Source organism: Micrasema longulum, unplaced genomic scaffold, assembly GCF_059751315.1.
Source record: "Micrasema longulum isolate JH-2025_06_02 unplaced genomic scaffold, ASM5975131v1 h1tg000140l, whole genome shotgun sequence".
Taxonomy (NCBI): domain Eukaryota; kingdom Metazoa; phylum Arthropoda; class Insecta; order Trichoptera; family Brachycentridae; genus Micrasema; species Micrasema longulum.
This window is the reverse complement of record NW_028277346.1, coordinates 702,930-717,709: the sequence shown is the minus strand read 5'-3', so window position 1 is coordinate 717,709 and position 14,780 is coordinate 702,930. Positions and strand designations below refer to the sequence as shown.

Here is a 14,780-nt window from a genome sequence, read left to right as displayed (position 1 = left end):
ACCTCTGAGATGGCGGTTTTCATTGTCTGCCTCCGCCCTTCCAGTGAACTTAACCCGAGCTCCCTAAAGCGGTCCTCGTATGATTTATTTCTTAGAGAAACTACCATTTTAGTTGCTCTTCTCTGGACTTTCTCCAACAACTCTATGTCTTTTTAAAAATATTTTGAAGTGGAATGTCAAGTAGATGAATGCGAGCACTTTCGACACCTTCTGTTCGGGTTAAATGGAGGGAATTAGATAAGATTTCGTACACTCGGACACATCTGTAAGAATCTTGATAAATAACCAGGACACGAGGAATCATTAAAATTACCGACATGACAGAGGTTCAAATGAGAGCTATGTTTGACGTTTAACACGCATCGATAATTTATTTATTTAATTTATTTATAATAAAGTATTCTTAACTCTATGAGGCCAAGAGCCGTGTTTTGAGTTGGGATACAACAAATTAGAAAGTGAAAGCATCCATATTATTAAAGAATACTACAAAAAAGATTTGTTATAATAATTATGCCTAGTCTTTATTTGTACTGCTAATAATTATGCCGAGCTGTTGGACTCGCTCCACACCACTCCTGCTGCAATCAAATCAGCTGTCCTATCCATCGAATGGCCATCCCCTCAATTCTCCTCTTTTTAATGTGTTTCTCATCTTCACTTTACTTTCTTTTTTTTAGAATTAATTACATGTTTAGTGTAATAGTTATGATGACATTTTTTGTTATTTTCTATAATGCTTCTTTTAACTGTATTGTAAGCGCCCTCAGGGCGTTTATTAAATAAATAAATAGACCTTTGTCCAAATGTTGTGTTAAAGAGAGGAATACTGACAATGATATTATTTCGTGCCCAATATTATACAGGGAGTTCTTTAAACCCTGACACATCCGAAACCACGATGATCAGTATGGGCAGGAAGACATATTAGCATATTTAAAAAAATATTTAGAATGAACAATTTAAAAAAAAAAAAAATTTAAAAAACAAATAGTTGCATACCTCTGCAGGGGAGAAGCGAGGGGGGCACCGCCGCGCGATTAACGGTATATCAGACTCCTCCCTCCTCGTTTCTCCCCTGCAGAAGTAAGCAACCATTTGTTTTTTTAAATATTTTATTTTTGTAAATTTTATTCGTTCTAAAAATTTATTTTAATGTGCCAATAATATCTTGCTCATACTGATCATCATGGTTTCGGATGTGACAGGGTTTAAAGAACACCCTGTGTATTCATGTTCATGAGCAGGGGCATGACGATTATATTATTTGATTATCTGGGTGTTTTATACTTGAAATTTATTATAAAACAGCATATTGTAAATAAAAAATATTTTCTGGGCTTCATGAGACTTTGAAAGAGAATATTTATTGCAAATAATTTATGAAAGACAGTTCTTGGATATTCTTGAATACTTGGAATTCTTGGATGAATAACAAATCTTCCTAGAACAAATTGATATTAGTTGTTAAAATGATAAACTTCATAATTAAATATGCAATTGATAAATTTTGAGATGATTGGATATATTTTCATTTAGTAAATTTAAAAATGTGCATATTATAATAAATCTTTTTTGTACAAATACAACAAAATTATAACATGGATCATTGTTTAAACATCTGCTAAATAAAATTTATCCAAATGTAATGTAAATTTGATGATAATTCACTCTAAATATTTGGAAGGATCACGTGTTTCCAAAATTGTTCAAATCTGAGATAAATACGAGTTCAAAAAGTATCCGACCATAATTTTTACTAGGAAAACAAATAACGCTTTAAGGGCGTAACTTAGATGACCGCTTGTAGGTATACCTAGGGCGCATGCTAAAATTTTTTTACTACCACAGCGCCACTCACTCGCTGCCACGTTGTTGAAGAGTGAACATGTACGCTATTGTCGTCAGAATTTAGTTTTAACAAAGTGAATGAAAATGAAAAAGTTGAACAACGTTACTGCATTAAATTTTGTTTAAAGCTTGAGAATTCTCAAGTGGAAACTATCCGCAAAATTGATAAAGTGTTTGGGAACGAAGCAATGGGCACCACACAGATAAAGGAGTGGTAAACCCTGTTTCAAAGATGGCCGCTCATCAGTGGAGAGTGAAGCACGATCCAGAAAGCCCTCAACATCCAAAACTGATGTTGTCATTGATCAAGTAAGGACCCTGGTCATGCAGGATCGTCGAATAACAATCAGAGAACTTGCTGATGAAGTGAGCATTAGTGTTGGATCCATTTATTCCATTTTAACTGAAGATTTGGCCCTCAGAAGGGTCAAAATTTGTGCCAAAGTTGCTGACAATTGAGCAGAAGCGATTTTGTGTGGAGATCGCACATAACATGCTGCAGACTGTGATCAACGATCCCAATTTTCTCAACACAGTGATCGCTGGTGATGGCTTTTTCCCCAGCTGAAAATGCCTTTGAAAGGGACCAGATTTCAGACATCATGAACATTGCGACGGACCACCTGCGCGTCTTACCAAAAGAGTATTTCCAGCGTTGCTTTCGGCAGCGGCAGAACCGTTGGGAGAAGTGTGTAGCAGCTCAAGGGGACTACTTTGAAGGGAATCAGTGTCTTTTAATTGTATCTCAATAAATGTTGTTTTTATGAATAAAAGTCGGATACTTTTTGAACAGACCTCGTACAATCCATTTTACTACTGGAAAATGTGATAGATGACAGATCCCCAAAAATAAATAAACTAACCACTCTCTAGGGGGCAGAGAAGATTCAAAATACCACCCAGGTAGAGGAGTTTGTGTATCTGGGAGGTATGTTTATTAGGGATGTAAAAACTGAAAATGGCGAGTGATTGGAACAGGGTGAACGGTGCACTAAAATCAACTTTGGGAAATATATGTTTCTTGGAGGAAGCAAAATTAGCAGTTCCCAGTGTAGTCCTGGTGACAACCCTTATGTATGGGAGTAAGGTATGGCATTGGAAAAAGATGGATGAAAGTATGCTGATTGATGTCAAAATGCGATCTCTCAGGCGAATGTGTGGTAAAAATATGTATGATGATCCGTGCATTTTTTAATATTTTTTTTATGGGAGTTGCTTTATTATTTACCTTGCTTATAATATACAAGGTTTATATTTCAAAAAGTGGATTTTTCTGCAATAAAATATCTTTAAATTTATCTAAACTATTGGGATCAGGAGGGATATATTAATGTGGGTTAAACAGGAACTTCTCAGCATTTGCTCACGTGGAGAGGAAACCACTTAAAACTCTTCAAGAGAAGCCGGCCTGTTGGCAGTAGTCAACAGGCCTTCCGTTCCACTAGAGGGGTGTTCGAGATTCGTGCATTATGCGAGGTCGAGACGAGCATTATCGTCAAAATCAAGAAAAGAGTGCTGGACATGTAGAGCTAATGGACGGCCAAAGAACGGCTAAAAGGATTTATAAGGAATGTGGATGGATGTAGCACACAACGAGGACCGAGGAAGACATGGCATGACCAAATTCAACAAATACTCGAAGACGGGCATGTCAAAAGTAGGAACAATCTGCATGTGTGCATGAGAAGATGTGTGAATTAGAGGAAGCGAGGTCTGTCAAAGACAGGCTGATGGGCGTTTAATCCTCTCTGAATACCCCTACGGAGAAACGGCATGGTGGTTTGTTTGTTTTGAATGCACGACTTGTCTGTTTGTAGCATTCATGGAAGATATAAGATATATTGACTTAAATTTATTTTCTTATTTAAAGATTCTTTAAAGATTCGTCTCATCGTTTCTTTGAATCCCTTAAAATATGTATGTGTATATTTATGTTTTTCCTTTTTAAAAAAAATGTTATTATTATTTTTACATCTGAGCATGTTTTTCATTCTTTATTTTAATTCTTAATTTTTAATTACTTTTACAAATTTTCTTCATTTTTTACTTTTATTTAAATTTTTAAACAACTTCTATTTATGTTTTTTTTCCTTCTCTTTTTTGTACTTTAATTAATAACCTTACATATAATTACTTTATAATATGGAAACTTCGCTGGTCCATTAGAGTAAAGTCTAACTGTGTAAAATATAAAACTTTGTAACTGTGCTGTATGTTTCCTAAATAAAAGAAAATAAAAATAAATAAATACGGCATGGAATGCTCTCCCAGCAGAAATCCGAAACTGTGAGAGTGAAGTGATGTTTCGTAAGAAACTTAAAACCCACTTGTTCTCTAAATCATTTGAATAAATTCTTAGCATGTGATGAAAAAGTAATATGAAAAAGTACATTATTTTTCTTAAATTAAAAAGTTAAAATTAAATTTATATCTTTATATAATCACTTTGTAAAGCGCCCTTGAGGTATTATATTACGAAAATGGCGCCATATAAGTTATCCATAATTATTATAAATAAAAACAATGTGTTTTTAGCGGTCAACTCAAAAATGCTGATTAATAACCCCACGATATGTATGAATTTTTACTGTACCTTTATTCCATTGCTATTCTTTGGCACAATTTCATACCAGGTTTTTATCAAGTAGGGCCCGAGGTATTACAATAATAATATGCATACTAATTGATTTTTTTACTTTACAGGCAAGGTAGCCAAGAACTGCAGTTGAAAGCCGTGACCCCTTCCATAGCCGCCCTTCTAGGGGACCCCAATGTCAACGTCAGGGACCAAGCTTCCGAAACACTTGTAGAAATGTACAAACACTTTGGTGAGTATTTTTTTTGCGCCCGGTTGCGATCCCGCTGTAGTTTTTTGGTCGTGGATCAACGGAGAACGATTAGATTTCTTGGTTAATTTATAAATTTTGTATGAAGAAATAAGCTGCTGTAATCAACAATTACTTTCCCCCACTGGGAACGCGGTGGGCGCTGGGTGCTGGGTGCACTTATCGATGTTTATATTTATTTTTTGAGGAAGATATAAACGGATGAAAAATTTTAATAAATCCAAATTATTTTATTTATTTTCCCATAGTTAAAACTATAAAACATTATTATTGATAGTCAAATATAATGGTAAGCTGCGCATCATCGATTATATGGACAATCTGCCCCTTGTATACAAATATCAAACATGCCACTATTATAATGTAACGGAAAAATAATTTTAATCTCCAATCTCAACAGTTTTACAGTTAATAATTTTCTGGACGTATTTCAATCCGTTTTTTATTAAATTTAATTTCATGTTTCATACGTTTTTCTCAAACAATAGGTTTCCTCCGTTTTGCACTTTTTTTCGCTCCGTTGGAGGTACGGAGAAATATGAACTCGTGCCTTAGAGTAACGTATCTATAAATGTAAAATATAATAAGTGGTATCATGTATAAAGTATTAATGATATGTGTAAACTTAATATGTATGTATAAAATATAGTATGAATATGTATGTATATGCGAATATACTTATATGTGTGCATGTATGGTTATGAATGCCCTGACTCAACACGGATTTTCTAGCGAGTCAGAGCAAGTTCACAGGCATGGGTCGTTCCTGTTTGTGTCACTATAAACTGTGTCTCTGTCCCGTATAAATGTATGAAAAATGTTATTAATAAATAAAAAAAATAATAACCCAATAAGGTCGCCGAAAGGTCGTAGAGAAAAAACATTCCATGCTTATTGACCACGAATATAGCTACAGGTTACAGCAATACAACGGGCTGTAGGTACTTGCGTTGAGAACTGCGAGCGCAAACCGAAACCGTCCATTACACGTTTGTTGTTAAACTAAAAACCAAACCAAAAATTTGGTAATATAGAAGTCTAGGCATCTACGGGGCTTATGACCCGTCAATGGCTGGTTTAAGTGGCCACTTTACACACTGTGTAACATTCACCATTCTGCCTATATTTGAACATCTATATTCCTTCAATTCTTTCATCTGTTGATGTTTGCGAAGTTAAAGAGCTGAAACCTTTATTTATGCGGGTGAGATTCATCCAATTGAATTATTTCACCTACATAGTAGGCAACGCCTGAAAATGTTATTTTTTCAATTTCTATACTTCTTCATGGACCAGGTAATTTTTAGCGTTTAAAAGTTTTACAGTGTGTAAAGTGGCCACTTAAACTAGCCATTGACAGGTCATAAGCCCTGTAGATGCCTAGACTTCTATATTACCTTTTCTTAAATGTTCTTCGTCTCTGTTGTAATATGTTAATATAAACAGCTCCCCAGGGAGTTGAATCCAGTCCTTGTCTACAAAAATTTGGACAAACTCAAAATATTGTTCAAAAATTTGGAATGATTTTGTTCTATGCAATAGAGCTTTAGGGCTTCTCTAGAGAGTTAGAGAGTTATTACTCTGAGACGCATGTGTATTGTAGCGTGTTCCTTTATTGACTGAATGTGACTCGTTCTATCTGACATCAGCGGGGTGTACATAAGTGCAGGTGTTATAGGGGTATGCATTGTCCGCAATACTTCTTTGAAAAAAGTAAAACGGGATTTTGCTGTATATAACATTTTTATTTAATTTGTTCGCAGGGGAGAGGCTCCGCACGGATCTCCGCAAGATGGACGTCCCGGCCAATAAGATGGCGGCCTTAGAGCAGAAGTTTGACGAGGCCCAAGCTGCTGGGCTGATGGTTGCTTCTGCCATGACTAGTATGTTTTAAATCCCTTATGATGTAGTGTATATATGTTGATTGTCAGTGCATAAACGTGTGAATGGATAAGATATTAGAGGGTATTAGTAACGAGGCAGCTGATGAATTGGCAAGGCTGGGAGCCGAGACAGTCCCGATAGACCCTGAGCCCTACTGTGGGTTACCTAAATTTGCTCCTCGTAACGAGCTTAGATCATGGGCCAGGAAGCAGAGCATAATGCTATAAGTACCTGATCACCGCCATGCGAAGGAAAAAGGATACTCGCGAAGGTTTGCCTTTGACCCAATAAAGCTCAGCCTCATCACAAGTTAGGGTTATCACTAGAGCCTGCCAAGGGCACCCTGCCGTTGGAATGGCTACAGCTATGCTGAACCACATCGCTCTGGATGTTGATCTGTTCCATATATCCCAAGGGGTTTTCCGGAGCAGGATTCTCCTACTACTTTGACAAGAGTCTCTTTAATGTATTTTTTTTTCTTGTTATAATATGTACGCCTTAAATTTTAGTTTGTTTTGTACGTGTAATTTTTAAATAAACAAATTAAATTGAATGAATTGAATTGAACAAAACTATGATATTGATTCAAAAATACTATCGAAATTCCTTGTAAATTGTAATAAATATGTATACTGTTAATATAAAAGTGCCTGGTAAGCGCCATGCAAAGGGTACTCGCAAAGTTTTGCTTTTGACCTAATAAAGCTCAGCCTCATCAAGCGAGGGTTACCACTAGAGCCCGCCCAGGGCACTGCAGATTGAACAAACACCGCGCTGGAATGAACCTTTCCCAGACTTCTAGATGTAGGTTCTGCAGTGCAAATGAGGAAACAAACACCTATACACATTCTATGTGAATGTGATGCTTCACATCATAAAAGAAGGGTTATCCTCGGGGGACCACTGGTTAAACCTGAAGATGTTAAAGAGCTCGCCGCCTACCTAATAGCCCGATACTTTACGGATCTTGGCTTGGAGGGGGAGATTAAGCAAAATGAGGACTCTCGCCTTCCACACAGTAGCCAGGCTCTTTATAGACCTGGGCTTGGAGGGCTAGTCCCGTCACAATAAATCTTCACAGGTCGCAGTGACGTCAGGAGCTTGCATAGCACTGACCCCCACCTCGAAGAATAAGAATAAGAATCTAGTCTCTTCAAATATAAAGTCATTTTCTTTGCAGGTGCCGCCAACAGCAACGACGAGATCGACAACATTCTCATGCAGAAGCCTGCGAAGCCAGTCAAGCGTACCTTCAGCATTCCCACATCGGCCAAGAAGCTTCCGCTAGAGGCTCAGCAGAGCTTAGCAGCCACACCGGGTAAAAATCACTAAAATACAGTGCTTTACATATCCTATCGTAATATCAACGTCAAGTATATCGCACTCACAATTCATAGAATCATACCAAGTCCATTTAATGTAAAGACAAACGAAAATTTAAACAGCAATACCATATAACGCTGTAATATTTTTACATTTTTTTTTTGTTGTGTATCATAAAATAAATAAACTTTATATTATTAATACTCAAAGCATTAACTTTGTGGTCAAACATTTTATTAAATGTTACAAAATAATTACTTACCGACTTTTCTTTGTCTACCGGTTTCGAGATGTACCTGTCTCTTCATCAGAACACCAATTAAACTAACATGCGACTTCCACTATACACCTCTTGCACCGTCCTTATCCACAGTGTCAAAATTGTGAAAAAATACAAATGTTTATTTAACTCCAATTGAAATTTAGAAAGTGGTATGTCTGTAAGCATTTATTATAATTTTCAATAGTGACTAATATGCAATGGCAATTGAATTAAAAAAAACCTTCCTCTGGTATAACGAGTAATGCTGATAACCAGCAAATTCAGTCAGTCCCGTCTTCCTCGCATAAACCAAGTTGGATTGTAATTACAATTAATGAATATGTTTGTAGTTACAAGCAAATAAATCCATTAGTAACCATGTAAATGGTTAGTGAAATCCTTATTAAAAAATAATTTTGTCATATTCGATTTTAAATAAACGGCACTCTGTGGCTTGAATCTAATATGATTTTTTTTTTTTCAAATACCCTTAGAAATGAAAGTTCTCTGATAAAAAGTAATTTGCCGTTTTAAAAAGCCATTAAAAAAAAAAGCTAAAATTTTTTAAAATTACATTTCTGTCATCATCATCATTCCCTATCCGCACCTAATGGTGCATAGGGCACTGCATTGGTACACCAATCGCAGCGTATCTTGATTATTTTTGTTACACGAGGTAAGATGATCAGTCTTACGCTTCAGGTACCAGTCCAGGGACTATGAAATATTTGTGAAAACACCCTATTAAATTAATATTTCAAATTAACCCTGTCGGGAATCGAACCCGAGACCTCGTGCATGGTAGGCAAATGCACTGACCATTACACCACTTATTTTTAAATGTACCTTCACTTAAGATAATATTTAGTTTTATATAAATTACCCTTACACTGTATAATATTCACCAGTCTGAAGATGCCCATTAGAGGGTGAAAGCGCTAATTGGTCAAAATAAATAAGTGGAAGTGTACCAAGTATTTTTAAATTAATAACTTATATGGAAATATAAGTTATTACATCATAACTAATGTTTATTTACTTTATTTTTTCAATGGTGTGATTTTAAAAGAATAGTGTTTTAAAATAGTAAAATTTTATGTTTTCCTTACTTTTTTCTACTTTTTAGACTACAGACTTAACAGGTATTACCGTCCCAACCACAATAGTTTTTTTTTACATACTATTACATAGTAATTTTCAATTGATTCATTTCAAAAGATTTTCTTAGTTAAATCCCTCATTATAATACATCGATCAATCGCCGTAACCTTCTCATTCTCATGACCATAATACTAACATGTGTTTACTAACGTTCCCCCCCAGTGAGCGAGTTTCAGCGCAGGGCGACCACGGCTGTGTGCGGCGCTCTCCCCCAGCCCACGCGACGCACAGGATCGGGCGGTCTGTCAAAATCACCATCTTACTTGCACTGCTTGAGGCCTATCTGCCGTGACGGGAATTGAAATCTCCCTTTCTTACACGCTTGCGTAAATGGAAAAGAGTTTAACTGTGTCGTGGATTGGTACAAATTGCAATACATAAATGACATAGTGTCTTTTGCCAAAACTGTCATTTTTAGGGTTAGTGACTTTTGTCTGAACGGCGACGATGGTAATATTCAGAGAAAAACACGTTTTGGAAGATTCTTGACCGCTTGTGTGGGAGGGTATTTCTACTGTAAGATTTTTTTTTAACCTGTCCTCGTGGAATTAGATTTACTCGGTTGTTATTTTGGAGGTACAAACAGTTTTATTTACGGACTTTACTTCTGTTATAAGCAAATAGGTAGTTTTTTTGACATAATGAGTTAAATATGAGGCAGTGTTCTACAAGAAATTTCGAACCATTTCATATACAGTAAAACACCTGTTTTACGTTTTTCGAGAGCAACAAAAAAAAAGTGTTCAACAACTCAAAAGTATGGAAATAAAAAACTGCAGAAAACTTGTAAAAACTGACATAATTGGGGATTATTTATATTTGCCTACGATTTCAATAAAAATATTTTGTATTTTTTTGATCACTACCGCAATGTGTTTTTTTATTGAATTAAAAAAAAACATGTTTAAATAATTTTATGTAGGTACTTAACCTTAAAAACACAAAAAAAAAATTGAATTTGCATAAAATGCATACAAGATTTTTCCCCTAAATATTGGGAAATTTTGTTTATATGGTGTCACCTTTTTTAGTATAGCACCACAGAATTTCAAGTGTCATTTACATCGCGGCAAAACTGTTTCACACTTTTATGATAACTGTTTTAACAATCTTCTTTCCAAATGATGTTTATAACTTCAAATAATATTTCTTTTACAAAATTTTTAAACTTTCTGCGTCGTGATTTATTGATGTAAAGACTTTATTCTTCATGCGTCGACCGCATGTCACAATTTAGTAGAATGACAAAATTAGAAACTCAAACAAAATGGTCAATTACACTGCACTTACTTGAATTTAGTTTGAGACAACAATTTACACATTTTTTTATTCACCATTTTGGGCAAAAAGGCGGCACGCGGCTCGGCGTCTTTTGACAGATCAAATGAGTTTCGAAAATTTTTCAACTTAAAACGGGGGTTATGAAAAACGTAAAAAACATTGATTGGGGGACATTGAAATAAGAATGTATGGAAAAAATGGGACCTAAACATTTCAGCGAAAAAAGCGGGAAAATGTTAAATTGAAAAACGTAAAAACGAGGTTTTACTGTATATGGCAATGAGCAGTAAAAAAAATATTTCGGTACGAAATTTTTTTTTTAAGTCTTAAGCAATAGCACAATATCTAGAGATCCAAAAGCAAAAACTTGGTGTAGATATGGCACACACACATTTTTTTCTTCAGAAATAATTGACATACTGTGTCCAATAATGTTTCGTTGAATGTTTAGTTGAAACATTGTTGAATTAACTACCTAGTATAAGAGGTATAAAAAATTGGAAAATTGTTTTCAGGCGTTGCCTAGTAGGTGAATTGGTTCAGCCGGATGAATCTCACCCGCATGATAAAGGTTTCAGCTCTTTTACTTCGCAAGAGTTAAGAAAATGTGGATGTTCAAACATAGGCAGAATGGTGAATGTTACACAGTGTGTAAAGTGGCTACTGAAACCAGCCAATGACAGGTCATAAGCCCTGTAAATGCCTAGACTATCATATTCCCTTCTCGAAAATGTTTTCCCTCTCTGTTGCAACAAATTTAGACATACTGTGTTGTTTAATTTGCGTAAATTTGATAAATACTAAAAAGTGTCATATCTCAAAATATGACACTTGCAAATAACTGCCTTTTTGTTTATGACGGTTGTATACAGTCCATTTAGTGGAATTTTTTATATAACTAACTAACTAACCATCACGCCATTTCCCCAGAGGGGTAGGCAGAGAGGATAGAACGCCACACCACTCTGTCCTGGCACACTTCCTTTGCTTCCTTCACATTCATACATCTTCTCATGCACGCACGTCGATTATTCCGACTTTTCACATGACCACTTTCAAGAATTTGTTGTACTTGATCATGCCATGTCTTTCTCGGCCTTCCTCGACTTCTACAACCGGACACATTCGCATCATGAATCTTTTTAGCCGTTCTTTCATCATTCATTCGCTCCACATGACCGAACCATCGCAAAAGACCTTTCTTAATTTTGTCGATAATGCTTAACTCAGCCTTGCATTCTGCTCTAATTTCGACATTAGGGCACCTATCATACATTGTTTTTCCGCACATTCGCCTGAGGGATCGCATTTCAACAGCATTCAGTCTACTTTCGTCCCTTTTTTTCCAACTCCATGCTTCGCTTCCATACATTAGGGTTGGTACCAGAACTCCATTATGAACTGCTAATTTAGCCTCTTGCGACACTCTTGCATTTTTTATATAAATATACAAATATGATTATAAACAGAACTAAATAGGCAGCTTCCGTGGTGTAATCGCCAAGACGCTTGACTCAAGCAATGAAGGTTCTGAGTGTGATTTTCCTCAGGCCCGGGCGTTCTGCGCTGTTTTCATCCCGGCCTTTATTGGTGCAAAAAAGAAATTATATCAAAACATACTGTAAATTTCAAATTAATTTAGTTTTACCAAAATAACATTACAAATAACAGATAATATTTAAGCCGTTATATTGGAACAACATATCAAACTAGGAACCCTCGAGCCGTGGTTCGACATTATTAAGGTATAATACTCTCCAACAGCGAGAGTGTTTGGCTCTTCAACATAGTTAGACCGATGTGAAAGATGTCTATCTCCAAAGTGATAATGTTCAGCTGCCCGACGCTCTTCCAATCGGCATAGCCGGAGGCAGGTTGGTTCTGGAAGCCGGGAGGTAAAACAGTCTGAATTTTGTCGATTTACAATCAGTTTGAGAGCCAGTGTTCATTAATAACGAACAATAAATAGTTTCTAAAGTAAAAAATAAATAAGAAAAACAAAAAAAATTCAATAATTTATGTAGTACCTACACACAGAAAAATATTATTTTTTTTATCTATAGGAATCAATTAATATCTGAAAGGGTTAAAGTATGCTGAATTGTACCTTTTCCAAATTAAAAATTGAAATATTTTTTCCAACGATTCGGTAACACGCCTCTACAAACACAGTTAAATTAAATAAACAGAAATTGAGATTTCCATTTTTGTCACGATAGGCTTAAAAAATTAATTCCACTTCTAGACTTTACTGCACTTTTATGACATTATTTGCACACAGAAAAAGCATTTTTTTAATGAATAGCATAAACTTTATTGTTATTTTTTCATTTTTATTGACTAAAAAATTGTGTTCTAATATTAGCAAACTTATTATTTATTTTTTAACGTCAATTGTATTCTTTCAGTAGCTTTTATTGAAATTTAAAATAAAATATATACCCACAAACAGGCCATGCCTTTAGGCAGAGTGCTCTCATATCTGTGACTAAATCTCTCGGGCTGCTTACCTATAATCCAATAACAACCGTAGCGATCTATCTCGTTCTATCGGCTAACCGTCGAGTCTCATTCGCAGTCGACACCGGCGCTGGAGCGGTGACCTCGGAGGCCTTCGAGGCCCAGTTCTGCGCTGTGCCCGCCGTCTCGCTCTACCACTCGCGGGACTTGGACGACGTCTGCCGGCTGGCGGCGTCGGTGGTCGGCGACAAGAACGCCGACTGGGAGAAGAGGATAGACGCGGTGAGATATTTGCAATCTATTTTCATTTATTTTATTTATTAACGATTTGAATGCGGTTTTACTATATGTGAAATACATTATTTACGATGAATATAAAATTAGCGATGCAATTTTTTATATGCTTGCTAAAGCTATCAGATTTGTGTCTCATTTAGCAAATGACGGCAATAGCCGTCAGTCCAAAAGACAGTGTGAGGGAAAAGAGGACTATAGCCTATGTGAAACTTAAGTAATTATATGGTAGAAAGAGGTATTGTGTCCCTATAAATAAAACCACATTAGTGAAGTAGTTAAACGTATTAGAAAATGTTTATACATATTTATTCGATTAACTCTTAAAAGACTGTGGTAAATAATCCCTTTGCGAGCGGTGATGTAACATCGTGTTACCATTAGTAAAAGACGAAATATCCTACAGTTCAGATATTTAAAAAAATAAAATACATGGAGACATTCGGTTTAATAATTCCTTTTCCAAAATTTATGCGAATAAACATATAATTTAGCCCTGTTATAGCAAAATAAATTTAAAATCACAAATACGCCGCTCATGTTACGCGCGTGCCATCAACATCAAACGCATCGCTGTCATCAACCGACTGATGACTGAATCTGTTTCAGACAACACTCGCCGCAGAACAGCGTCTCTGTCTTCCTTGTTATGACTTCTATCTTCGTGATCTCTCTTGTACAAGGTGTCTGTATAGGTATAGATGTGTTGCTGAATTAGAGGACATTCATTCTTCGCGTAGCAAGGATAAATATATTTTGTATTAACATTTAGCAAAGTTATACAAATTTTACTTTCCAAATCGGGTGTGAAAATGTCCATTTGAAGATTACAAAAAATACGAATTCATAATTTTAAAAAGTAAAAGATAGACAAAAAGTAATGTGACATCACAGCCACACAAGAGTTAAGGAATATTTTAAGAATCCATAATTTAAAAATAGCATATTACTCAATTGTACAATCTTTATTACAATATGGTGTTGTTGGATAGGGTGGTGCATATGCCAATATATTGTACCCTCTTAAAATAGTACAGGGATTAATTATCAAAGTAATTTTAAAGAAACCTTCAACATTCAACATGGAAAATCTACATAAATTATTTAAAATTCATATAGTAGACACTATTTACAAAATAAATTAAATAAACAAATTCAAGATGAATAAGTCACCCAGATACCAAAATAATATAAAAATTCCTAAATTCCACACAAGTCATGGTCAAAATAGCTTTTTTTCAGAGGGATAAAAAATTACAATAATCTCCCCAATGAACTAAAAATTATTAAAACTAATGTATCAGTAAATAAATTCAAAGTAAATTTAAAGAAATTTTTTGAACCCTAGTAAAAACAGCTTTCTATTTTTAATTAATATTATTGTATTATTTTTTTCTTTTCATTTTTATGATTTTTTT

General features: G+C 35.3%; 1 protein-coding gene across 10 annotated transcripts in view; it reads left to right on the top strand.

The window, feature by feature from the left end:
- chb (CLIP-associating protein) overlaps positions 1-14,780 on the top strand; it is a 117,650-nt gene that overhangs the window by 59,299 nt on the left and 43,571 nt on the right. For 6 of the 10 annotated variants that reach the window (XM_088242469.1, XM_088242470.1, XM_088242468.1 and 3 more), the window contains 4 exons: positions 4,555-4,679; positions 6,461-6,580; positions 7,762-7,899; positions 13,187-13,350. In XM_088242469.1, coding sequence (XP_088098595.1) covers positions 4,555-4,679; positions 6,461-6,580; positions 7,762-7,899; positions 13,187-13,350 — 547 coding nt within the window. Of the gene's footprint in view, positions 1-4,554; positions 4,680-6,460; positions 6,581-7,761; positions 7,900-9,489; positions 9,568-13,186; positions 13,351-14,780 lie in introns of all 10 variants that reach the window. The other 4 variants (XM_088242467.1, XM_088242465.1, XM_088242464.1 and 1 more) reach the window with 1 other exon arrangement.